This window comes from Girardinichthys multiradiatus, chromosome 9 (assembly GCF_021462225.1).
Source record: "Girardinichthys multiradiatus isolate DD_20200921_A chromosome 9, DD_fGirMul_XY1, whole genome shotgun sequence".
Classification (NCBI taxonomy): domain Eukaryota; kingdom Metazoa; phylum Chordata; class Actinopteri; order Cyprinodontiformes; family Goodeidae; genus Girardinichthys; species Girardinichthys multiradiatus.
Window position 1 is genome coordinate 34,257,875 of NC_061802.1, and position 26,683 is coordinate 34,284,557.

Here is a 26,683-nt window from a genome sequence, read left to right on the forward strand (position 1 = left end):
AACCCGTGTGCCCAGAAAGGACTGTGCCTCAAAATTAAGAATCTGATTTCATCTAAAGCCTTTTTATCCAGACAGCAGAAGTGAACTTGATTGGTGAACAGCTGATTGCTCTAAGATTCAGGCTTCTGGAAGTCCTGAATCAACTTCATTTATGTCCCCGGGTTTCCTTCAACTCTTCAGCCTCTGGAAACTACTGTCTTCGGAGACATGTAATAACAAAGATCCTGTTTAACCATCAAAGCCTGGAGCATCAGTGCCTGCCACTTAAAGGAAGAAAACTGAAGATTAAGTCGTATTCCCTTCAAGAAACCACTTGTTACCAGAATAATTTTTCTCCATCAGGTGCATGGATGAGCCTCCGTCTTCAAAGCTTCTCCAAACTCACTAGTTTCAGCATCAGGGAAAGACAGGTTGAGATGTTTGATTCATTTCTATTATTGAACTTATTTTGTGTTGCTGACCCCTGCAAAAGCGTTACTAATTAAAGAAAGCATATAAAATTCTAGTTAAATCGTGAACATTCAATTATTTGAGTCACCGTATTGTTGGTTTTTCATTGGTGGTAAAAAGTCTTGTTGCCTGGTTCTAAGATATTTTAGGAGGTTTTTATAGGTTGCCTTAGCCGAGTTTGTTAAAACAGCGCCCTTGGAGCCGAGCTACTAAAAATAACCTAGCTCATATACCAAGAGCCAGTTGTAAATTAGGGAATGAGCAGCCGTGAACAAAAGTGACTGTTGAAAGTGTGGATGATTGCGATAGGCAACTCAGTCGTCCAGACCTCCAGTTGAAGAAGGGCGAGACTTTTGTATGAAGGCTGTCAGAGGCTAGGCGAGTCATTTCCCGACACCAGCTTAAACAGAACTTTCAGTAAACCTGCTTAGTAAGACCTTTCAGGTTTAGGGAAGTCCGGACCCATTAGATGGAGAGCTGGTTTGAGCAATCCCTTTAGACATGGGGAAGTAGGAGGGAGGGGTTAGCTCATCGGACAATGAAACTGTATCAAAGTAATTAACAATTTGTTCACAAATATCTATACAATTCTTACTTCATAACCTGTGTCCTAATCCATGAATTCTGACATTTTGCAGTTGATAGATTTGTATGATTTTTACCTGCTGACATGTGGTCACATGATCTTGGGATTTTACCGACACCCTTCCTAAACGTATCCAGTAATGTAAGGTACCACTATTTGATGACCCTCTCCTCTACAGCCACAAAATGTCAGTTTATCATTCTTTATGTGGCTTCAAATGTCAGTAAAAGTTGGATCTCCATTCATAATTTTCGGCCACATGTTTTGAAAATCGCAGTTTTCTTCTTTTTCACTACTTTGCAGTTTCTATAAAGAAATGAAATAACCGTAGGCATTGGTTTTTCTTCTGCATCTCAGCTGGACGTTGTGCTAGATTTAAGGATTCTGGGTTGTTTGTGTAAACTAGCTGTAAATTAGTGATGTCAGTGTTGATTCAGTTAATGCACAAGGGAATAACCTTTTGTATGGTGGATTATACTAATTATTCTCATTTAAAAAAAGTTAATTTGTGTTTCTAATCAAGTTCCAAGTCTTTTGTGATCTCATCAAGTTGAGGTCATTGAGTCTGAGTCTCTAGTCTGAGTCACATTACCTCTGAATTTTCCCCATTTCACATGGTTCAAATCTCTACATAGATGCACCATTTGCATGTTTCAATTCTTAAAGAATACATCAACCGTCATAGGAAGCCAATGGCAGATAAATATACTAAATTACACTAAACTGTAAAAAGAAAGGAGTGTTGCATGATCTTTGAGAGTGATGGTCCAAGATTTCTTCTGTATGGTGAAGCAGTACTTCTCCATTTAAAATATCGTAATTAGTCTTATTAGTGTCAAGTCAGGGCAAATATACCAAAACTTTAACTTCTTTAATAACAATTTACATTTTTGTGAGTGTTAATGTTTTTGTTTTTTTTCCAAAAACATGATCTCTATCAGATCTGGACAAGTAGCTTAACCTTAAGCAAGGTACATCAGAATCAGTGATTTACTCCATAGTTCTTGTTTTTTGGAGCTCATACGTGTCTGTTGTTCAGAAAAACACTGTATGGAGAGGACTTATGTAATGACGGCCCACGTGAGCTCTGCTCAGTGGTGCTGTGGCTTGTGCTTTACTTCCTGAATACAGCTACACCACTGCACTTATTGAGTTCTTAGTTATAATGTTTTACCACCAGATTTTTCGCTTCCTCCTTAAAATGAAATTTTATGTCCCTGGAATCCTGAATAAAAGCCACACTCCCTCACACCCCCGTGCCATCCCCTCAGTTCATTACTGGCTTCTGGTGTTTTGGATGGAGACTATAAGTACGCTTAGTTTGTCAGAATTTGCTACGAGTGATGATGATTGCATTGAATATTTTGCTGCACAGTTGTTGATTGTTTTATGCTTATTGCTAGAGTAAGTTTGAAATGCCTCTTTTTCACCCTAACCTTAAAAAAAGTCACACTAGTTATGCATGAAATGAATAATTTCTCTTGTTATTGGGAACTGAAAAATGTGGCATTTATGAGAGGTGAAATCTCTCACCTTACAAACTGGGTAATTTATTTATTTAAGGGATTTGGATTTGTCTATAAATATTTTATGACAAATATTTTCACAAAGTGCTTTTGTTACTTTCATTTCTTCTTCAAGCTTGTTTCACTTCTGTTATTTTTTCAATAAGATTACTAATAGTTGCCAGTTGGTGTTGTCATTTTCCAAAGGTGCATCTTACTCCATTGTCATGACTGCAAAGAGTGAATAAAAAGTAGTGTATTGAAGAAAACCCATGTAAATACAAAATGCATTTTCAGTAACTAAACCAACTCATTTATCAAATAAAAAAGTTATCCAAACCTATGTGAAAAAGTACTTGCCCTAATTACTGGTTGTGCCTCTTTGGCAGCAAGAACTGCCATCAAGTGTTTGAGATTACTTCAAAATGAGTCTTTCACATTGCTGTGAAGTAATCTAAGCGCACTCCTCTTTGCAGAATTGTTTTAATTTAGACACTTTGGGGGGTTTTAGAGCATGGCATGACCTTTAAAGACCTGTTGAAGGTTATGCCAAAGCATCTCAAGGATAAAACGCCTGACTTTTACTAGGCCACTCCAAACCCTTATATTTTTTAGTCATTCAAATTCATGGCTGAATTATTTAAAGCAAGTCCCTTCCGATCCTAAAGCAGCAAAGCAGCCCCTGACCATCACACTACCCTGTTTGACTTTACGATGTTTGTTATATAACAAATATGGGAACATAAACCAAGGTCTATGGTCTATGGTGTAGGCCGGCCACTCTTGCCATGGTACATCATTGTTCCTGTTTTCTCCATTTTTGGATAATGGCTCTCCATGCGGTTAGCTGGAATCCCAAAGCCTTAGAAATAACTTTGATTCTCACCTGTCCTTGATTTCTTTTTAGACCAGGGCAGGACACATTTTAGCCTACTTCCTGTAATCAGACAGGCTCTATCTAATCTGATTCTACAGGTCTGGCAAGAACGGGGGTTAATCACAGCTAATTTTACTGAGTACTTATTCACAGAAGACCAGACTGGTTTAGATACATTTTTTCACATAAATCATTTCAATAAAGTCAAATTTTAACACACAAAATTAGCAGAAGCAAGAACAGATGATACAATTATAAAATTACATGGATGGTTAAAAAAGATTAAAACTAAATCTCAATGCAAATTGTATTTATTGTTGCCAAATGCTGTATATTGTCTTCTGACCAATTCTGTGTAGATTTGATCCTGAAGATCGCTGCTGTGCATAAGACGGGACCTACTTTTAGTCTGCAGCAAAAGATCAGAACAGCCTAGGTTGCAGAAGTATGACATCCCCCCTGCAATCTTCAGACGCCTTTTCATCTGACCTTGTTTTTTCATCTTTCCTCGCAGATCTCAACTGAAAGCAAACCTGCTCTTTAATTGCAATGAACAGTGTTGTTAATCAACATCAAAGTACATTGCAGTTTCTTGTGTGTTTATCTGTTCTTCTGTATTTTGGCTTGATCAGATTAGCATGTATTTTAACATATTTAACAATGTCATCATTTATTGTCTTTGCTGCTACTTCATTGTATTTCGAGCATGGAAGTTGACAAAGAAAGTTCATCGTGTCAACTTCTTTTTGGGTCTTGTCACAGGAAGCCAAGTGTCCTTTTTCAGGCGTTATGTTGCGGGAAAATTGTGAAATGCGTTTTAGCACCCTCTGCACCAAAGCCCACAGGGGGTTTCACATACCTCCGGCTATCAATGTGCGTCCTGTTTTTATTTCATGGCATAAAGCAAGTCAGCACATGCTGGTCTATCTCACTGAGGCACAGGTTGTTTGCCACCAAGACACAGAAGCATGCAGGATGTTCATTTTTAGAACTAGGGGTTGCATATCCAGGCTGCTTTGATGCCTTGACTGAAAGCACTTATGAAAAAAAGAGTGTGATACAGTTTGGGTGAAACAAAACTCCTTCTGTATTTCTTTGTTTTATTGACAGCCTACAACGTTTTCCATCTTTCAGCGGTATTATGTTTGCCTCCAATACAGTAGTCAGCCTCCCCCTTACAGTCCTTGAGCAGAAAGCCACTCCTCCGTTCCTTCCAACCACAGGTTCACGTGTAGCTCTGTCTGATGCAGCGAGGAAGGCAGCCGAGACAGGATGAGACTCTGAGGACGACCACCACTCTCATGACAAGATGAAAATGTCGCTCAAAAGTGCAATTGTGGCGTTGCTCACAGGTAAGAATTGAACTTATAGAAGAATAACATAAGGGGTTTAATGATGAACAGATTAAACTTTTCCATGTTTGTTTGAAGAAGGTTTAACACTTGTTTTTCTTCATATTTCTAGTGGCAGGAGCAACCCTGGTGATGCCAAGTGTGCACCATGTAGATTTGGATGATACAGTAAAAAAAATAAATGTATCTTTGGGCTCCTCTATCAATTTTCACTGCTGTTTAAAAATCAATGCGTCAGTCAGATGTCGGGTAGAATATTTTTTTCAAGGATTTAACCAAACTGACAGCAACCCAGAAAAAGTTAATTGTAACGCCACAAATCCAGCAAATTGCAACCTGACGACTGGATGCCAAAGTACATACAAGTTATTAAATATTAGTAGAAGAAACTATGGATTTTACTTTTGCAAAGTCATACTAGAAATTCCTTCACTAATTGAAATGCTCAGCAACAAAACCGAAGTAGCATGTAAGTACTTCAGACATTTTAATACAAGCTAAATATTCAACGTTTATGGACAGTACCACAATGATGTAGTTGTAAGCAGACAGAGACACTTTTAGTCTGTAGCATATCTGTTAGTTTCAATATCAATAATACTATACCTCTTCTTAATTTGTCTATGTATTTTACCATTTTACAAACTTTTTATAGTTTTATTCCTTATTTATTTAGCAGTATGCACTGAGAAATGCTTACAACCACATCACAGTGTTGCTGACATTTTAATAAAAGTCAATATTTGTGCTAAGACAAATACTGCAGTAACGCTCTGCCTGATAATCTGCTGTGCTTATGCTTAACCTAATGAGATAATTCATAAACACTCCTAAAATTCTGGCTTGCACTAACTGAATGAATGCTTCTCGTACCAATTTGTTACAGTGCAGAACTTTTTGGAAAAAACAACGGTTCAGTCACAAACGACGAAACCCCAAGGTGTGTGTGTATGAATATGTCAGCGGGCATGTGGACTTGTAGAACAATTATGTATTTTTAGGCCCCAGTGGAGTCTGGGTTGTGTAGACTCTCCACTGAAGGTGCCATTTAAATCTCTACAGAGGTGACAGGTCATCTGAGTGATTGGTCATGGCTCAAACTAAAATTCGCAGCTGCAAAGAAATAAATACAATGATTCTGCTAACTAATACAATAGCCCTGATTACTTGCTTACGAATCCTGACGCTGGTAACAAACAGTCAAATGATACTATTATTTATAATCAAATGTATTCTTTTCCAGTGATCAACACAGATGAAGTCCATGATGACTGGTGGATGTGGGTCTTTGTGGGAGTGCCATGTCTTGTTTTCATCCTAATCGTCCTTCTGGTCATCTGCGTTGTGCAGAGCAGGCCATGCAACAGAGGCGCAGGTACCTCTCTTCCTTTTGGGTTTGAAAATGTTGATAATCATCTCACAGTGCAACACTATACTGTCTCTGTAGATATGTACTTGTACATATCTACAGAGACAGTATAGTGTCTCTGTAGATATGTACAAGTACAAAATATCAAAGATTGAAAGATGAACTAAGAAAAAAACATAAAGGCATGAGATAAAGAGGTCAATTAAGTCACAGAAAAAGTCACAATCCACAGAAGTCAGTAGCTGATTCATTTCTCTGCTGCAATTTACATTTGAAAGTAGAGGTAAAACGCAGACGGGTTTTCTTTTGGTGAGACTACTTGAGGATGAGACAACAAAAGGCAAAAAAGCTCTTTAAACACAATTGGAGGGATCTGCCCGAGTCCTGGCCGGTGGATGCAAACTGACTGAAATGGGGTTTGTGTGGTTTAGCAGCAAAGCGTGAGACAAACTCAAATGCAAGTGCAGCTGTCTGTCTCCACCTCTGCAGTTAGACTGAAAATGAACAAAAATCTACGCTTAAAGTCAGAACCACACAAACTGGTTTTTAGAGCATTTCTTAAAGGTGGTCTTTTCTCCTAAATTCATTCATCTAAAGTAGATCTGATTCCAGACTTTATTTCCTGTTTGGTTTTCTAGAAGGAAAGAAAAGGTGAACTGGGTTGATGAAAACGGTTAGTACATAGATTAGATATAAAAACTATCACAGTAATGTCACTTTTAAATAGGTCAGTTTAAAAAAAGGCTCTATTTGTGCAGGAAGGGAACAGTGCTTATAAAGAATAAACTTTAGACTTGATCTAATTAGGAAAATGTCTAACTTATGTAGGGGGTGTGTAGGCTGCCGTTTATTTCAGCGTTTCCACAATAATGTCAAGACTTAAGAAATATGTACTGTAACATTTGCATCTGAGCACCAAATACTGACCTGAGTCTTGAAAAGCATGAAAATTTAAAAAGTAAATATTGGTGGTATAGAGATAGAGCAGGTGGCCCATATGCAGAGGTCTGGGATTCAATTCCTGACCCCGGGACATTTACTGCATGTCTTACCCCTTTTCTCTCTGCCTACTTCCTGTCTGTATACTGTGAAATAAAGACCATTATTTCCACAAAATTGGAAACAAAAAGTAAAGAGCTATAACAACATTTAATTTCCCTTTGGGATTAATAAAGTATTTTTGAATTGAATTGAATTGAATTAAAATGTCTATAAAACCTGTTGCTTTTCTATCTCATCAGGGCACATTTATTATTGCTCTTAACCTGTAAATTCAGCACACCTTAAATAAGAATATAAGTCTATCCCTCTACATACCTTGCAAGTAAAAGTAAATAGTAGCAAGATTTGTTTGTAAAACCATCAAATCAGTTAATTCATAATCATTTAAAAAGAAAAGTTACCAAATAAATTTTAAATGTATCATGCAGAGAACAAAGAATAGCGAAGGTGCAGTAACCGTGTCATCGCGTGGCAGAGGGGCATCATGCAGGTGGAAAAAGCAGAACACAGGTTTGAGCACATGGTCACTTAGGCAGAAGTAGGACAGGAACATTTGTGCCACTTACATGCCGAGAATTGTTGTCAGGGAAACAAATTTTCCATGTGCACAACAAACTGACCGAGATAGAAACTGAGGTTTGCATTAAGGGCCAGTGTCTGATCATTTAACAATCAAACACTTTTCTATTGTTTTAAAAGGTTTTCTGCCTTGACATTGTTGAGGTTTTGACTGCAGATAAGCTCTTTGGTGTACGAGTGAAATAAATTTACTTTATGAAGACTCTCAAAAAACAAATGACTGGTTGTTTACCCAGTTATAAAATGATGTTGAGGTTTTGCTTCATGTTTCGAGAATCTGAGAAAAGTAATCCAGATAAGTGGCAAAACCAGACTTTTAGAGAGTCAGATCAAGGGATCTGCATTGTGAGATTTAATCAGGACAGAAGATAGAAAAATCTGATGGGGTTTAAACAAATTGAAATGAGATAATTATGATTTCCTTTTTTACCAGCACATAAATAATTTTTTGCCACATAAGTATCTTTCGTTGCCTTGGCAGAAAAAATATATAGTCCCTCACAGAGTTTTATGAATGTGGTATGCCCTCTGTAGTTTGCAACCATTAACTCTAATTTTCAGCTAAAATAACTACAATGTAAACGTACTAACCATTCTGTGACTAAAGAGTTAAATAACATTTGCTCAGGTCTTAATTATTAAACCACTGAGTGTGGGCGAGAGAATATTTGCTCAGTAGACACTCACATCACAAAAACCTTTTGTAAATAAAGCAAAGTGAATAATATAATAAATTTAATCCCATAGTTTTATTGTTTTCTTTTCTTTTGTTTTGTTTTTTATTATGAATAAAAACAAATCAGAGGTCCATACTATTGGTTTCAGGGAAATGTATATTTCCTTATAATTGTTAAAAATATTTTTAGGACGTTCCCAATAATAATAATAATAATAGTAAAAATAATAATATTATTGCTTCTTAGATCTTAGACAGTACCTTTCAGTTTGTAACTACATTAATACATGTGTAGCTTTGAAATGTATTATTTTTACTCATATTTTGCCTTTCTTTTATTTTTAATCTTTTATTCTATTATTAATCAGAACCAGTGCTTTCCCAAGATAACTATGGTTAAGATGGTGCTTTCTTAGTTGCCATAAGGTATAAGTCTGTCAATAATGAAAAAAGTAAATAAATAATATATTAACTTCATATAAAAACCTGTATATCCGGTTCTCCCACCAAAGCCCAGCCAGTAGCTGAAGTTCTGAAGTTCAGCCTTAATGTGCTCACCCTGCTTCCACCTTTTCCCTCCAGGAGAGGAGCCCATCTACGTAAACACTCGTTTGAACAAGCCGTCCCCCCGGCTGATGCCTGCGGACAACCTGAAGACGGTCCCCTCCTCTCAGGACCTGCAGACCCCCAGTTCTGTCCGGAGGTACGACGAGAGACACCAGAGATACAAATAGTGAGAAGGCCGCGGACTTCACAGCCCTACAGACTCTTATTACTCTGCTGTTTGCGAAATCGCGATTTAATTCTGTTTCATATTTGTATTCAAAGTTAGACCTTCTGTCAGTCATGTAGTTAGAGAAGTGGCCACTAGATGGCGCATTTTGACGCTTTTATTAAGTTATTCATTGTTTTTTCTTAATAACTCAGCACCTGTTAATGATTTTAAGATGTAAATACGCTCTGCCTATTAAGAGAACAGAATAATGAATAATGAATTATATACAGATCAAATTAAAATAATTTTTGTACTGTTACTTTTTATATTAAAACGATTAAAAATTAAACTTTTTGCAGTTCATTTGAATACCCTTTAAAAAGTGATATTTTAAATCATAACATAATGCATCTATAAGTGTGTATTTTCCCTCTCCTCTGATTGGCTGTAAAGTGAAGTGTTTTTTTTTTTAAGGGAAAGGTGTAGTCACGTGATTTGGCGCTGGAGCTGTTGGATTATCGCTCCCTGCAGGATTTACTAGGTGTAGGCTGAGCGTTACAGGTGGAGCGCAAACAGCGCTGATACGGATCCTAAAACAAGCTGAGCCGAGTCAGTCTGTGAGGGGTTTCCATGTAGATCCCAGCAGCTGGAATACTGGTGAGTCCAATCCACGGACTGTGATATTTAACGGACTTGTTTGTCCGTTAAACCGTGCCGGTTGGTTCCACTCTGTCCGTGTGTTGTGTTATTTTGTTGCTGTTTCCACGGAGCTGGGCATGTGGGAATTAAACCGAGGTGCGGATAGGATACGCATTACGCTTTATATTCCCGGATTTATTTAGAGATTACGGGATATACAAATCTAATAATAGCAGAGGAGAGCTGGAGTGAGCAATAGTTGGATATGTCTCCAGATACTTGGCAGCAAGGCGGATAGTTTTTCACAGGGAGAAGCGCTCAGACTTTTAGAGGAGTGCAGCTATCAGGACTAACTGTTTTAACAGACCAGAAGAAGCTACACAGATTTCCTGCACACATTTCAAACGAGGCATTTTGATTTAACGCAGTAAATAAGTGGATTCTTTGGGTAAATCGTACAACCAGTAGCTAATCAGTGCATTTGGTTTATCTGCAAGTTTAATGAAGAAGTTTTTGAAGCTGCAAGTCGGACCTTTTTGTGTTATCAAGCAAACTCTTTCTAGATGTAGCTTGTCATCTATCCAACGTGTCATAGCCAGGTTTAGCGTTTATTTAACTATTTTATTGCAAATCGTTTTTCAATCAAGATAATGGAGTTACCCCTCCTAAAACAAGCTTCATTCTTCTGGTGACATCACAAAAGGCCACTTGAGCACTCATTAGTATTTTTCTTCCTCTTTTAAAGGGTTGATTTTTAATTAAACTCATTCTTCATTATGTTATTACCATCGATTCTGTGGCTGCTGTTTGCATCTATTGCTTGGCTGTTGATTATATTACTAGGTGAGGCGTCCTGTCCAAAATAGTGTCAGCATACCCAGGATATAATTGATCTTTTTTTATTTTTTTTTTAAAGTTTTGGTATTACAAACCCGATTTTGATTTACCCGAGGAGTATTAAGTCAAAGAGTCTGTTAGTTAAAGTTGTCAAGCACGTATATCCTAAAAATCAGCAGTTGGTATGTGAGAACATGCTTAGTTAGCCTGTAAAAAATTGTAAATATTTTTTAATGCTGAAAGTATTATATTCTACAATAACAAAGATTGCCTTTTGGCTCAATAAAATGACTTGAAAGTCAATGAAACTACATTTATCCTAACCAATAAAATGGGTATAAAGGATATCCATAAAGGTTTGTTGTTTTGTATGTTTCAGGACAATATCTAAAGTTTTTTGTGAATTTTGGGTCGCGACTTTTCACAGGTTTTAAATAAAGGAACATAAATTGCACCAGGATGTCAAGTTTTAAAATTTGTAGCTGCCTTAAATTTGAACCTATATGCATTATCTCAGTTTCATCAGAATTTTCTTTTACTGCTCTTTTTGATGCAGTCATTTGGTTTCACATACAATCCATGGAAATTTAGCAGATATGTCTACTTTTACACTGCATGGAAGCAGCTTTTGAAAAAGACCAGAACAGGCTGGGATGGCTAGATTTAATAATCAAGGAGTGACTATTTAAACAGGCTTATGGAAACCCACATAATGTAGTTGGTTTGTTCCATTAAGATTATTTTCAAGCCCCAACCATGTTTCCTGCAGAACTGCCGCATCACCTATGAAACAATAAAAACAAATCTCATCGCTCCAGTCAGAAAGAAAGAGGTTATTTGGTATGTAGAGATAGTATGACTGCATGACAGTCATACTAAAGTGGCAGATATGTACAGAAACCAGGCAGATAAAAGATTTCAAGCAGGATTCTAAACATCTTGCAGCATAAATGCAGCTCAGATGTCTCTTGTGATGTCATTAACCAAAGTACACATAAAGCAGAATTAGCTTTTTTTTTTTTTTACTCGGTGCGCTTTTAAAAGCGTATTTTGTGAAATCCCGCAATCTAATTCCACACTTCATTACCCGTCTTTGTTTTTAATTTTGCTCTTATGGAGGCAAAACACCACTGGATAATAAAAATTAAATGTATTTTAAATATATGCAGATACATTTTTCTCTTTGGGGGAAAGACCCACTTTAGCGGTCACCCTGCAGCTCATTGGACTTTCATCAGTGTGTGGTGTGGGGGTACAGCTGCACACAACTTCTCATGTACTGGCATCCTGTGGTCTGAGCTGGAGATGATGCATGCTTTCGCTGTGCTTCACTGTGCATTTGGGGCTTGCCTTGCCTGACACTGCAAGATCATAAATGACTTCTTAGAAGTCATCTTGATCATGTAGATGTATCAGACTCACGTTAAGTGGTTTTCCGGTCTCAGACGAGTGAGAATCACTCCAGTATAATTGAAAGAAAGGGTAAAAAATTGCGGAAATCTGATTTCATAAACCCAACTAGACTGTTAAATTAGTTTGTTCTACTTTTTTTTTCATGACTGATATTTAAATGAGTCAACTGATGATGCCAGCTTATAGTCTCTGCTACATATATTATTATTATATTTTTCTACAAAAACACCTGCAAAGAAATCAATGTTCCTAACAGTTTAAAGCTCTACCTACTATGAATCTTTAGGCAGAAGACCCAGATTACATCTCTTACATAACCATAACTGTGGTATGAAAACTAACTCCCTGTTTTATTCTGTTTGTAACTGAGCCAGTCAATGTTTACTGAGGTTTTTAACAGTTGTGGTTTCAAAACTGCTGAACTTTTCTGTCCCACCGGTACTGTGGTTTAAAGTCCTTTTATAATTGATGTCAGGGAAAGTGCCAAAGTGACTTTAATTTTCTCCAGCTGTATGGGGCATAGAGTAATGCAGCGTTGCCCCTCTGTGCCCTGTTGGTGCGCTCTGACGGTCAGTTGGCTCAAAGAAGACCATCACACTTTTCCATTAATTGCAAAAAAGAATAATTGGATTGTTTTGGAAATATTGCTGAGCCAGAAAAACATTGACATGTATAGTGTAGAAACCTGACCCTCTCTCTTATAAGGGGAACTAATGCATGTCTGTAAAGCAGCTGACTGCAGGCTAGCTACCCGTTCAAATAGTCTGACTAAATAGCCAGCTAGCAATAACTTGTTATATTTCTGTTACTGTTTAAAGAACAGAACCCTTATTCTTATGTCATAGCCCTTTAAAAATAAATTTGAATCTTTCACACCTCTGATATTGTATGATAACTATCTATTAGTGATATTATTTCAGCAGCAGTTTGAATAACTTTTTTTTCTTTGTTTTTTAAATAAAAACATTGAGATCTTGTTATTTTTTTTTACATGTTTGTGAATTTGTGTTATTTCTGCCGAATGTTGTCATCACATATCCCAGACCAGTACATGTCTATTTCTAATATTCTTTACAACCATGTTCTTGAATGTGAAATAAATCCTTTCTCCTGATTTAAAATTTTAAATGATACAATCACCACATTCTGTTTTGTCACAAGTTTCCCCTGCGGTGTTACAATCCTGCTGTGACTTGTCTGGGTGTTTGTGTTTTTCCAAAGAACGTTCACAGTTAGGCAGGCTTGTCTGATCAATGATGAGTGATTTGTCAGAATGATGGGAGGATCTTATTAAACTGGTTGCATTTTTACAAAACCTTGTTGTCTTAATGCAATAATGACAGTTAGTTGTCTGCTGGCTTAGAGCTGATGATACATGTCACAACAGGCTTAAATAAAATTGGGAACCTGCTGTCATTATTATTATTATTATTATTATTATTGTTGTTATACAGGTCCTTCTCAAAATATTAGCATATTGTGATGAAGTTCATTATTTTCCATAATGTAATGATGAAAATTTAACATTCATATATTTTAGATTCATTGCACACTAACTGAAATATTTCAGGTCTTTTATTATCTTAATACAGATGATTTTGGCATACAGCTCATGAAAACCCAAAATTCCTATCTCACAAAATTAGCATATCATTAAAAGGGTCTCTAAACGAGCTATGAACCTAATCATCTGAATCAACGAGTTAACTCTAAACACCTGCAAAAGATTCCTGAGGCCTTTAAAACTCCCAGCCTGGTTCATCACTCAAAACCCCAATCATGGGTAAGACTGCCGACCTGACTGCTGTCCAGAAGGCCACTATTGACACCCTCAAGCAAGAGGGTAAGACACAGAAAGAAATATCTGAACGAATAGGCTGTTCCCAGAGTGCTGTATCAAGGCACCTCAGTGGGAAGTCTGTGGGAAGGAAAAAGTGTGGCAGAAAACGCTGCACAACGAGAAGAGGTGACCGGACCCTGAGGAAGATTGTGGAGAAGGGCCGATTCCAGACCTTGGGGGACCTGCGGAAGCAGTGGACTGAGTCTGGAGTAGAAACAGCCAGAGCCACCGTGCACAGGCGTGTGCAGGAAATGGGCTACAGGTGCCGCATTCCCCAGGTCAAGCCACTTTTGAACCAGAAACAGCGGCAGAAGCGCCTGACCTGGGCTACAGAGAAGCAGCACTGGACTGTTGCTCAGTGGTCCAAAGTACTTTTTTTGGATGAAAGCAAATTCTGCATGTCATTCGGAAATCAAGGTGCCAGAGTCTGGAGGAAGACTGGGGAGAAGGAAATGCCAAAATGCCAGAAGTCCAGTGTCAAGTACCCACAGTCAGTGATGGTCTGGGGTGCCGTGTCAGCTGCTGGTGTTGGTCCACTGTGTTTTATCAAGGGCAGGGTCAATGCAGCTAGCTATCAGGAGATTTTGGAGCACTTCATGCTTCCATCTGCTGAAAAGCTTTATGGAGATGAAGATTTCATTTTTCAGCACGACCTGGCACCTGCTCACAGTGCCAAAACCACTGGTAAATGGTTTACTGACCATGGTATCACTGTGCTCAATTGGCCTGCCAACTCTCCTGACCTGAACCCCATAGAGAATCTGTGGGATATTGTGAAGAGAACGTTGAGAGACTCAAGACCCAACACTCTGGATGAGCTAAACGCTATCGAAGCATCCTGGGCCTCCATAAGACCTCAGCAGTGCCACAGGCTGATTGCCTCCATGCCACGCCGCATTGAAGCAGTCATTTCTGCCAAAGGATTCCTGACCAAGTATTGAGTGCATAACTGTACATGATTATTTGAAGGTTGACGTTTTTTGTATTAAAAACACTTTTCTTTTATTGGTCGGATGAAATATGCTAATTTTGTGAGATAGGAATTTTGGGTTTTCATGAGCTGTATGCCAAAATCATCCGTATTAAGACAATAAAAGACCTAAAATATTTCAGTTAGTGTGCAATGAATCTAAAATATATGGATGTCAAATTTTCATCATTACATTATGGAAAATAATGAACTTTATCACAATATGCTAATATTTTGAGAAGGACCTGTATTTTGGTCATTTTGAGCTTGCCTTGCAATAATATAACCCGGATTTGAACTGGGTTGTGTTTTCCAGTTAATGTTTCACAACAGCGTCTGTGACAAGAGTGTCAGAGGTGAACACCGTCCCACAACAGGTTTCCTGTTTGGGCCCCTGTGATGGAACCCTGTATTAGAGCCAGCACACCAGTGGGCTAGTCTGCGGGCCTGCCAGTGGGCCTCAGCGTCAGGCTTGCAGCCAGGCGGACAGGGAGATGAGCAGGAAAATGGACGAAAACCCAGTGCCCCAGTACAGTTAGTCAAACATGCATGTAAATCAGTCACAGCCTCACCCCTGTGACACAACACGGTGCAGTTACACTGTATGAAGACATCGTACTTTAAAGCCTGTGCCTATGCTGGCGTGACTCACTCCAGCTGTTTCACTGTTAAGCCAGGTTTTTTTTTTTTTTTTTCTCTAGACGTGTTGTGACCCGTCTGGTTGACAAAAACAACGTGCATGTTAGTGCATGCATCAAACCTGCTTTGTAGGTTGGTGCAATTATGTGAAGTGGAAGGACAAGGACAGATGGTTTTCCAAAAGTTCGCAAATAGAAAAAGTCAAAAAGGTCAAATGTATATATTTATTCAGTCCATTTTACAGTGTAGTAAGTCTCGGTCTGAAAGTTTTGACCATATTTCTTTACAAATTGGCTCAAGCCCAGTCAGATTTGGACGCAGATCATCTGTGTGAATAGCAGTTTTCAAGTCTTGCCACAGATCCTCAACTGGACTTTGAATAGGCCATTCTAACACATGAATATGCTTTGATGTAAGCTATTCCCTTGTAGATCTGGTTGCACGTTCATAGTAGTTGTTGTTGCTGCTGGAAGGTGAACCAGTCTTGTGCAGCCTCCAACAGGTTTTCTTCCAGCCCCACCTTGTACTGTATTTAGCTCTATTCAATCTTATCAGCTTCCCTATCCCTACTTTAGAAAAGCATCCCCACAGCATGATGTTGCCACCGCCCTGTTTCACAGAGGGGATGGTGTGATCTGGTATATTTTCTGTGTTAGACATAGGGCTCTGTACCCCTAACCCTAACCCATTTGAACAGAGCATATTCTTCCACATTTTCCTTACATATCTTGTGCAATCTGGAGCTCTTTTGGCTTTCTTTTAAAGAAATAAAAAAAACAATTTGTGCTGTCAACAGATTCCTCCACCCGAGCTGTGAATCTCTGCAGCTCCTCCAGAATTACCATGGTTCTCCTGGCTGCTTCCTATATTTAGGCTCTTTGGCCGGGCTGTCGGCTCAGATCGGACATCTGCAACCTGCAGTTCTAGAGCCGCATGTGGCAAAATAAAATGGTGGTTCTTTGAATTAACCACAACACTGTTATTTTTTTCTGTAGCTGTTATCACAATAGCAGAACCGAGATTTATTTAATTTAAATGTTGCTAACCCCTCGTGGACAACCATGTCTTAGGTAGGTTTGCAGTTGTGCCATGCTGTGGTCCGTGAAATATTCAAAGCTTGGGATATTGACTTCTGGAGGAAACTGGTTGCACTAGATCCTATTAAGGAGTATCACAGTGATTCACACCACATGTTTCAGTTTTTCTTGTTAAAATGTATCATTTATTGCCACCTTTGCAATTATTTGCTAAATTTAGTCATCCCAATAAAATGCTTTGAAGTTCATGGCTGCGATGGGACATAATGTGGAAAAGCTCAGAGTTATGGACAATTTGGAAAGGATCTGTACTTGCACCAACAATCTATCGTAAATGTTTTGTAGATAATGCAGAGGCTCCCGAGCTTGCTATAAATATCTTTAATGCTTCAAGTGGTTGGAGTGTCAAGAGACATAGGTGGAGGACTTCCTCGGATACAAGATACTGTGTAGCACAGTTGTTCATGTCTTGATGAGTAAACACCCACCAGCAGACATGGGGATGAGGTGATACACAGACAGTTCTGTTCTGCTGAATGGGGGATGTAAAGAAGTGGTTTTAGTCACACTTGTTTGTTATGGAAAGTTGATCTCTCCCCACTCATTCAGAAATGTCTTTAAATGTCAAATTCACAAGAAAAATAAGGCTGTGTGATCACTCTTTAATATTCACTTCATAAAGACAGTCAAACAGTCTTAAATATTTCTAATAGAGTTCAACTTCAGGCTGTTTAGAGTTGCTACAAGGTTATTGTCAGGCCTGTCAGCAGGTTTGGCTGGCTGTACTGGAATCAGCTCTGTTTCTATAAACAGAACCTAAAAAACGTTTTTCACAACTGCCTTTCACAACCTTTCCTCTGACGCAGAGACTTGACAAGCACACCTAACATTACGCTGGATTATTGTTGTTTTGGAGCCAAAGAAAAAACATGATCCAAAGTGAAAAAAAAAAAAAAAAAAACAGAAACGGCAAATGAAAACACACCATTTTACCAAACATACAGTACATCGCCTATCAAATTAATTAGTACCCGTGGTCAAGAATCCGTTTAAAATAAATTCACATGAAGCATTTTTTTTATTTATGCATAACATTTTTATCTGGGTTTTCTCTTCTGGTGGGTCTGGGATGTGAAGCTAGGTGTGAATATATGGGAAACCTCCTCATTATTAAGGTTGGTGGAGGACCTGTGATGCTGTGGGACATGGCAAGCTTGCACCATGAACTCTCATATTGGATATAAATGTTTCTCTGCGTGAAAATATAAAATGTTTTTTCTGGGTTTTTTTTCTCCACCACTTAACAAATGAGGGTTTATTATATGTAATGTACATCAATGTTAACCCACTCTGCTCAAATGTGCAGGCCTTTATTAATGACTGGGATTAACTATTAAAAATGAATATTTAATCATTAATTAACTTTGCTGTATGTCAGGAGGTTTTACTAGTCAGTCTGCTAAAGATGTTGCATAAGCTTGTTTCACAATGTTTGAGTACATGGGTGCGTCCTTCCTGATTAATTAGGGGGGTGGGGGGTGGGGGGGGAAGGAAAAAGAAGTTAAATAAAACACTGTAAAAAAAATAACATCACAAAATGTGGAATCAAAATGGCACCATACAAGATATCACAGATCAAGTACAGAAATCTAGTCACCATCCTGGACAAGATTGTCAGGGAGGATTCTTATTTAGAATAAAGCTTACATCAATGTGGTTGGAAAGACCAAAAATTATATTTATGCAATAATCACAAGTGATGAAGTTGAAATGCTTCCTACACAGTTACCCTAAATACAAAATGTTTTTGCTTTGAGGCTGTGAATCATGCTCATTCTATTATTTCAAGGCTATCTTGACATTGGCAACAATAATGACTGTTAACAAAAGTTGCACAAAGGTCATTTTTATGTGAACAATATCTAGTATCACTGCAGGGAATGTGAAAGGTGTTGCCGGTAATGTAACAAAGCTCACCTCTCTGGAAAATTGTAGCTGTTGCCAATAGGGTCTGCTTGCTCTCTAGTTTTTCGCCAGAAAATAAAGTTCTTATATATTATCAGTACACTCCCTTAACTGAGCCAAATGCTCTAATAAGTCACAACTGTAGCTCGTAGAGATAATTAAGTATTTAGCAGTTGGAGGCGATCGTGTTTCTTTCAGCAGAGGGAAGATCTAAAGATATATACGAGATGCTGATGAGTAAACATGTGACACTTTATAAAAGCTAAGGTTTCATCCCTGATTGTCTGGAGTTTTGAAGTTGTGGTTCATTCATGTGAATTTAGTTACGATGAAAATGGTGAAGCACTAAAAAAGTTCAAAACCAAAATATTGTGATTTCACAGGATGGAAAATGTAAGAGTGGAAAGTTGTTGACATGTTGACAAAAGATTAAACCTACAGCCAGAAAACATGTGTCAGAAACAAACAAAACTGAACTGACCTCATTGTGACACCACACCTGATCTAACGTGATCAGTATCTGACTGAAATCTGATGCCAGTATTTAAACTGTAGCTGCTTGAAATCAACCTAGAGTGTGAGCGTAAAATGTCAATGATACGTTCCCAAAGAAAAGCGTTTTATTGAAAAGTCAGAAAATTGGCTGTCAGATGAAGCAGACAATGCAGCGCAGCAGCATTTACACCCAATGTATTTTATTGGGATTTTAACGGACCAACACAAAGTAGTGCATAAACATTAAGTGTAAAAATGTTGCCACTAAAAAAAAAATATTTGTGATGTGCACTTGTGTTCAGTCACTTTTACTCCGATACCCCCGAAAAAGAATCTGGTGCAACAAACTGCCTTTGGAAGCTCCCATTTATTAAAGAAGTCTATAAATGTGTTGCTAAATCTCAGCAATAATACTACTGTGCCTCAAACATCTCATGAAGCACTCTTCAGCCCATAATTCAAAAATAGAAAGAGTTTGGTACAACTGGAAACTGACCAAGGCATGTCCACCTAAACTTACAGATGTGGCAAGGAGAGCAGCCAAGAGGCTCCAGCTAACTTTGGAGGAGCTGCTCAGGTGAAAAGAAAAAACGGTTACAGGACCACCATTTGTTAAATGCTTCAAGTTTACCACAAGCCATGAAAGGGACACCGCAAACATGTTAAAGATCAATTGGATTAATTAAGCCAAAAGATTTTAATTTTGCGATCTAGATGCTAAATGTTAAACATAACAATTGACATCACCCCGAATGCACCATCAACACAGTGAAATACAATGGTGACAGCATCATGCTGTGGAGATGTTTTTCTTCAGCAGGAGCAGAGTAGTTGGTCTGAGTTGTTTGGAAAATGGATGGTGCTAAATATGGGGTGAAAAATAACTGTTAGAGGCCTTAAAAGATTTCAGACTGGTGCGTAGGATCGCCTTTCAGCTGGACAATGATCCTAAACATACAGGCAGCTACAGTGGAATGGTTTGTCATATTTGTGTGTAATAATGGTCTAGTCAAAGTCCAGACTGAATCTGAATTCAGTTGAAAATTAACAACTGCTGTTAAGAGACACTCTACATCTAATCTGAGTGAACATGGGGGGGAAAGATTTTTGTCTCTAGATGCACAAAGCGGTTAGAGTTGCAGCTGTAATGGGAGCAAACAGTAGGTGTACAAAGTATCGACTTAGGGAGCTGAATACAAATGCATGCCACACTTTTCTGTAAAAAAAAACCTCCAAAACATAGTGGTTGGTAATATGACAACAATGTGAAAAGGTTCAAAGAGTCTTATAGGAGATATTCAGCTGCTCATGACTGGGATGTGAGTTTAAAGATGAACAGAGTAGAGGAAAACACGGGACGGCTGCTCCATATGGTGCAGCCATAGCTACCTGTCTGCACCATATGGAGCTGCATGTCAAAAGCTGCAGAAAAACAACATGCAGTCATTCCATTCAGCCGTGGCCCTCGACCTCCTCGCAGCCTGAGAGAGGGAGGAGGTGTGCAGGACGTCGCTGCTCTGGCAAGAGATGAGCTGTCCTACACATGTGGCAGCTTGTCCCATTGTGTCGACTAACAACAAGGGTGGAAGTGTGGTAGTTAGTCACAAAATTGAGGCAATGGGAGGGGTGTTTGGAGTGTGTGCCCTGGTTGTCTGTCGAGGAAATTTGAAATCTGTCATTTGCTGTCTGTCAACAGACATAGAGTTTGTGTCGTGTTTTGGAGGCAGCAGCTCTGTCAAATCCACCCTATTTTTTCCCCCTGGGAGCTGAAACTTCAGCAACAGTTGCACAGCAGCCGTGTAGAACTGCAGTTTCTGAGCACACAAGTTTTTTTGTTTTTTTTTTACCACTTTTTTTCCCCAACATCTGCTAACAAGTCAGCTTTGTTTGGGTGTGTGTGTGTGTGTAATGCTGGGATAAAGGGCCTTGATGAATTTTAAATGAGGACGCTCCGCACACCTCGTCAAAACAGATACAAACTCTTCGAAGAAGCGTTAACACTCACACAGTGAGTGGCTGTGATCTGCATGCATGGCCCAGTCTAAGCTGAACCCCCCTCCACTACCATCACACCTCCTGCTTACTCTCCTCTCTCTCTGCAGCTTGAACCCCGCTGAGCTCAGAGGAAGCTGCTTCTTATCAGGGAGGGGGACAGGAAGATACAGTGAGAGTGGTAGGGGTAGGAGGGCAGAGTGGCACTCTGCAGATTTTCACTCGACATGGGTTTCCTTTGTGACGTTTACTTGTAGTTACAGCTGTACAAGGTGCCAGACTCACATCAACAAAGTTATGTTTGTCTCAGTTCATTCGGTTCGAGGTTTGACAACTACAGTTTCAGAATCTGCGAGAAGGACATGTTCATGTAGGACATTATTCTTTTCTTACTGTGCTTCTTGTCGGATTTCTGTCGTCCTCTGCTTGAGTTTTGATCATTCTTAGTTTAATCTGTCTCCTTTGACAGTGTCCTAATGTTCTTTAGCTCCTGAGTTAGAGACCTGATTTTGATCTGTTCCTACAGTGCTTTGCAAGTGTTCGTACAGCTTGAACCTTTTCACTTTGCGTCAAAAGAAAGCTACAAACCAATGTTTTATTGGTATATTCTGTGACACATCGACGCAAATTACCACATTATAATAGTGAAAGGAAAATAATACATGGTTTTCAACATTTTTGACAAATAAAAACATAAAATGTGTCGCATGCGTTTGTTTCAGACCCCTTTACTTTGATACCCCTAGATTAAGTCTAGTTCAATCAATTGTCTCCAGAAGTCACCTAGTTAGTAAAAAATGGTCCACTTATGTAATTTAATCCAAGTATAAATCCAAGTGTTCTGTGCAGGCCTCAGAGGTTTGTTAGAGAATATTAGAGAACAAACAGCATCATGAAGACCAAGGAAGACAGCAGACAGGTTGAGAATTTTAAAGAGCACTTGGGTCATAAAACAATACCCCTTGCTGTGAACATCTCACAGAGCACTGTTTAATCCATCATCTGAAAATGGAAAGATTATGACACAGCTGCATACCAACCAAGACATGGCCGTCCACTTACTGTAACAAACATGTGGAAAGAAAGTGCTCTGGTCACATGAGACCATACTGTGTGGCAAAAAAGGAAAACTGCTGATTACCTTGAACACATCATCCCTACAGTAGCCTCAATTAACCCTACGCCTGTAAATGCAGCGAAAGGTGGTTCTACAAAATATTGGGTCTGCCACACTTTTCAGATTTTTATTTATAAAAAGTTTGACAACCATGCATCGTTTTTTTCCACTTCACCATTGTGCTCTACTTTGTATTGCTGTATCGCATAACATCCTAATTAAACACATAAACATTTGTAGTCGTTTAAGGGGCATGAATACTTTTGCAAGGCACTGTAGATCTGTTCACTTTGGGCTCAGTTTTGCGTTTGTTGAGGAAAAGAAATGGCGAAGCAGCTTCCGTGCTTCAGCCTGGTTATAATATCCCTTCATAGTGATTATCCACTAATCTTCAAGCATATCACAGGGAAAGAGTGAAGAGAAATAAGGCGTAGGAGGCAAAGCAGTTGCCTTATTCACTTTCTAAGGGAATATTCCCAAGAATTTCTTCTCAAATCCAGTGAGAATCTCAGTCTTTCTCTTTCACTCACCTCTTTGATTATTCATAGATCTTCTTGTATCTTTGGCAGAACCCTCAAAATGAAGTCCTCCAGCATCCCCCAGCACTAGCCGTGCAGCATGGCTCCTGCTCCTCCTTCCGGAGAGGACACCAGCAGCTCATTAGCTCTGCACTGGAGGCTAACGCCGACATAGATACCCATCAACATCAAACTGAACCCATTCAGGCTAAGTCCTGGTTGAACATCTAAATAAACCACGGACAGGACTCGTCCAGCACAGAGATTAGGGACTCAGGTTTTGAACCATGCTCTGTCTCTGATTTTTGGTGTTTGGGCTTCAGAGCTGGACGGTGCAGCTCCTCAACACGTCGACGGACCCCGGACCCTGAGCCATGTCTCTTCTGTCGGCTCTGAGCATCGTCTGTGGATTGATGCTCCAGCTTTATTTCAGTCTGCTCAGCGCTCAGTACTGTGTTCCACGAAAGACTGTCTTCTACCAGAGTAAGTCACAAACTCTCCATTAAGCATAAGAACTTGAGGTGGTTTGATGCGCTGCATGCATTTGAATATTTTACCCATGATGTATGATCCAGACGTGAGGATTTAGCTGCTTTATATTTTTCTTATTCTGCTGGCAGTGACAGGTTTATTAGTTTCTCAACAAATTAACATTTTGCTTTTTGTTGTGGGAGCATTTTTCCAAGAACATCATAAAGTCAAAGAGGTGAAATGTTGCAGGAGGAGAATGAGAGCAATGCACATCAAAGTAATGCAAAGTTTTTCTCTGGCCAGGTAACCTGAAGTTGTTCAAAGAAGATGGAATCTTCAATTACTCAACTATGCTGATCAGAGATGACCTGGGTGTGTTGCTGCTGGGGGCAAGAGAGGCCATCTATGCTCTGGATATCAACAACATCTCAGTCCAAAAGGCTGCGGTGAGGACCTGTGCAGATTTGTTATAACTGAGTGTGCAGCTGAAAGACTGCAATGAAACATCTGTCTGTAGACTTGTTTGTATATTAACTGCATGTCCCACTATCTTGCTTTTACTAATTGATAAAATGCTGTAGCTCGAAAGTTAAACATTGTTGAATTTTTATTGCATTTTACAGCAGTGTTTAGACCAGAAGATCAAATATTTAGTGAGCTGCTCAAGGCTGGACCTGCTTGGTTGCTTGAACTGGTGCCCAGCCTTTTTGGATTTTGACCTCTTAGAAATAGGCAAGGTTATGGTGGTGTGGAAGAGAATAACGAGATGATTGACCAAATAATGTTTCATCAACTCAAGATAAGGAATCTTGTAATTCATTAAAAGGAAATACATGTAAATATTGTGCTACTGCAATCACAGGATTTAGCCTTATATGCTTTTTGTTTCTTTGTATTACCTGAACAATTTATGACCTTTAATACCTACATCCCAGTGTTGCATATTTGCCATGTGTTTCAATGTTGTAGGACAATATGCTCTTTCAGGTAAATAATGTTCCAGCACTACGTTCCTGCGCATAGGATGTGCATCACAATTTAGACACACTCAATATGCCACACCTAGGCACCATTGCTATGTAAGTTATGCAGCTGCATTTAAAATGTTGAATCAGAGACCCAATGTTAATGTTGCATAATCTCATTATATGCAATGCTGACACTCTATCTGCACTGATGAAGATTCACTTACCTCAGCATACTGAATGCTTGGAGTGGCTCTAACTGATGTCAGCCTGACCTACTCCAATTTATTCCGCTAGTGGTTGCTTGACTACTTTGGGGCATTCATCATGTGCTTATAGAGCATTTAACCTTTAGGCGAAGATGACCAGGCAATCATTATATATGGAAAAAAAATAGCAAAATAACATGACAGGACAGAATGTTTTCCCGCTTTGACCCACGCAACACATGTTTTAGTGCACAAGACGAGATAAGAAACAGTGTGACAGCAGCTTGAGCTTTGCAGTTGATCTAAATCAGATACCACTTGAGATCACATTAGTCAGTTTATAGCTATTTTAAAAATAAACTTAAAGTAGATGTAAAAAACAGAATCTAGAATTTTCATGAAGTAGAATAATGTGATATTAAGTCAGGTTCATTAACTAAATTAATTGTAATCAACAAACCTTGCCCCAATCAGGTTCTGGGTTGTGAATTGAAAATTATTCATTGAGATCTGTTTGCGAAAAGTTACCGTATGCATGAAACGTGGGTTCTGCACAGGAACAAGCAGCACTAAGGACCGCGTACCGTAAACATGGTTAACTAAGCTATTAGACTAAGATGTTCAACCAATAGATTTATTTCATTAGTTTAAATCTGAAACATTTGAATTTGAAACCATGTACATTTTTTTATTGGCTTTTTCAAAACTTTCATACAAATTCTGAAGGTATTAGTTTTGTATTTTTAAGAGATTTGTTTAGTTTATATGTTGTATGAAGTCTTGTATCTGTTAAAAAGAAAATTAGCTGGAAAGTTTAATATTAGGATAAAATATACCAACTGGCATGACTTTAAGCTCAATTGAAGCCAACAATACTGATGATTTTTCTTAGCATTTTTAGCATTTATTCAAACTTGACCATTTTTAGTTTCTTGTGGAAATAAAAAAATGATTTTAACAAAATTCAAGGGACTTGTTGTCTTTAAACCAGCAGTCTGAGCTAAGGAGGGATCTGTGCGAAGACTGTCTTTGTTAAAGACAAACAACATTTTAAATGGAATATTGCTGGAGGGTTGCAGCACAATTAGCGCAGGCTTTGACACGATCCTCTCCTTCTGTTGATGCAGGTGTACTGGGGAGTACCCGAAGAGAAGCAGAGGGAGTGCACATACAAGGGAAAGCATGCAGAGGTTTGTGTTGCACCTTCCAAAACAAAGCTTGTGAGCAGTAATTTCTAATTCTGCAGCGAGGACACAACCTGAAGGACGGCTGCTGACTGAAAACTGCCTGCTGCCTCTGGCTGTTTCTGTTAATCATTTATATGGGAGTTTAGTTATTTTCCTTTTCGAGTCTTTATGTAGAGCTCTCTTTGAAGTATTCTGTCTATAGTTTTTGTGCTGAACATCCAAATAAAGGCACAGGGAGAAACGTCCACGTGCACATCCTTGACCTTTTGGTCATCAGCAGCTCAGCTCTGTGCAACGTGCGTTGCAACTGTACATGTATGGCATGTTTGTGCTTTTACGGCTGAACTAACAACACCCTTACCTTGGCTTTATCTGCTGGGTCTTGTTGCAGGTGGAATGCCGCAACTACATTCGAACGCTGCTCAGTGTGAACGACACTACAGTCTACGTTTGTGGCACAAATGCTTTTTCTCCAACCTGTGATTATATGGTAAGTGTGCTTTACTAAATACAGTGCAGCTACATAATTGTGAAAATTACCCTTCTTTGAGGTTTTTGATGTTAATAATTTGAAAATCTTTGTCTTACTCAGAGAATAGTTCTAGTTGTGCAAAGTATTGATAAGCTTTAATATAAAATTTTCTTGTAGCAAACCCCGTTCTGAAACAATAATTTACATGTTCTGCTTTTATTAGTTTACCTTTCTATTCTTTCTGACCTCCTAAAATGGCCTGCTGTGACCTCCTTGGTTCATTTTGAGGGTGCACAATGTCTTGTAAAAGTATTCATTAGGAGATTTAGGATAATTCAGTTTTTTAAGTTACAACCTCAAACTGTAATGTATTTTATTTGAATTTTATATGGTAGACACAAACTGAAAGTCTCATGATTGTAAAGTGGAGTGAATTTTACGTTTCAAATTAAAGTTTTTGTGCATTTCTATTTAGCCATCGTTAATATGATACCCCTAAACTAAAACCAGTGCAAACAATTCCCCTAATTAATAAATAGACTTCACCTAGTTGCAAATTATTCTCAGTATAACTATTCTGTGAAGAAGAAGAGAGGTTTCTTAGAACATTAGTAAACAAGCAACATCATGACGACCAAGGAACACAGCAGACATGTCGGATACAACAAGTGCATGGCACATCTGCAAATCTACCAAGACGTGCTCCTCCACCTAAACTGAAGGGCCAAGCAAAGAGAGCGTTAATCCGAAAAGCAGCCAAGAGCCCCATGGTAACTGTGGGGAAGCTGCAGAGATCCACAGCTCAG

General features: G+C 38.7%; 2 protein-coding genes across 3 annotated transcripts in view; both read left to right on the forward strand.

Moving 5' to 3' along the window:
- The first annotated feature begins 4,359 nt into the window (after window positions 1–4,359).
- On the forward strand, window positions 4,360–9,460 carry LOC124873471. Of its 2 annotated transcripts, XM_047374142.1 has the most exons (5): window positions 4,360–4,770; window positions 4,883–5,239; window positions 5,657–5,710; window positions 6,014–6,145; window positions 8,979–9,460. In XM_047374142.1, exons 1-5 carry the CDS (start codon window positions 4,728–4,730, stop codon window positions 9,128–9,130), a joined length of 738 nt encoding a protein of 245 aa, XP_047230098.1. In that variant the 5' UTR covers window positions 4,360–4,727; the 3' UTR covers window positions 9,131–9,460. The 2 variants fall into 2 exon arrangements, with proteins under 2 accessions (XP_047230098.1, XP_047230099.1); XM_047374143.1 differs by lacking the exon at window positions 5,657–5,710 and having other exon boundaries at window positions 4,375–4,770.
- Window positions 9,461–9,585: 125 nt separating this feature from the next.
- The window catches only part of si:ch211-129c21.1 (uncharacterized protein LOC563087 homolog), a 28,273-nt gene continuing 11,175 nt past the window's right edge, over window positions 9,586–26,683 (forward strand). The window contains exons 1-5 of the mRNA XM_047374141.1: window positions 9,586–9,768; window positions 22,625–23,056; window positions 23,348–23,490; window positions 25,346–25,408; window positions 25,797–25,895. Of these exons, the coding sequence (XP_047230097.1) occupies window positions 22,948–23,056; window positions 23,348–23,490; window positions 25,346–25,408; window positions 25,797–25,895 (414 nt within the window). The 5' untranslated portion in view covers window positions 9,586–9,768; window positions 22,625–22,947. The remainder of the gene's footprint in view (window positions 9,769–22,624; window positions 23,057–23,347; window positions 23,491–25,345; window positions 25,409–25,796; window positions 25,896–26,683) is intronic.

Coding starts and splice junctions, on each gene's coding strand:
- LOC124873471 (XM_047374142.1), top strand. CDS start 4,728: ATGAAAATGTCGCTCAAAAGTGCAATTGTGGCGTTGCTCACAG. Junction 5,240..5,656: donor CAACAAAACCGAAGTAGCAT/GTAAGTACTTCA, acceptor AATTTGTTACAG/TGCAGAACTTTTTGGAAAAA. Junction 6,146..8,978: donor GCCATGCAACAGAGGCGCAG/GTACCTCTCTTC, acceptor TTTTCCCTCCAG/GAGAGGAGCCCATCTACGTA.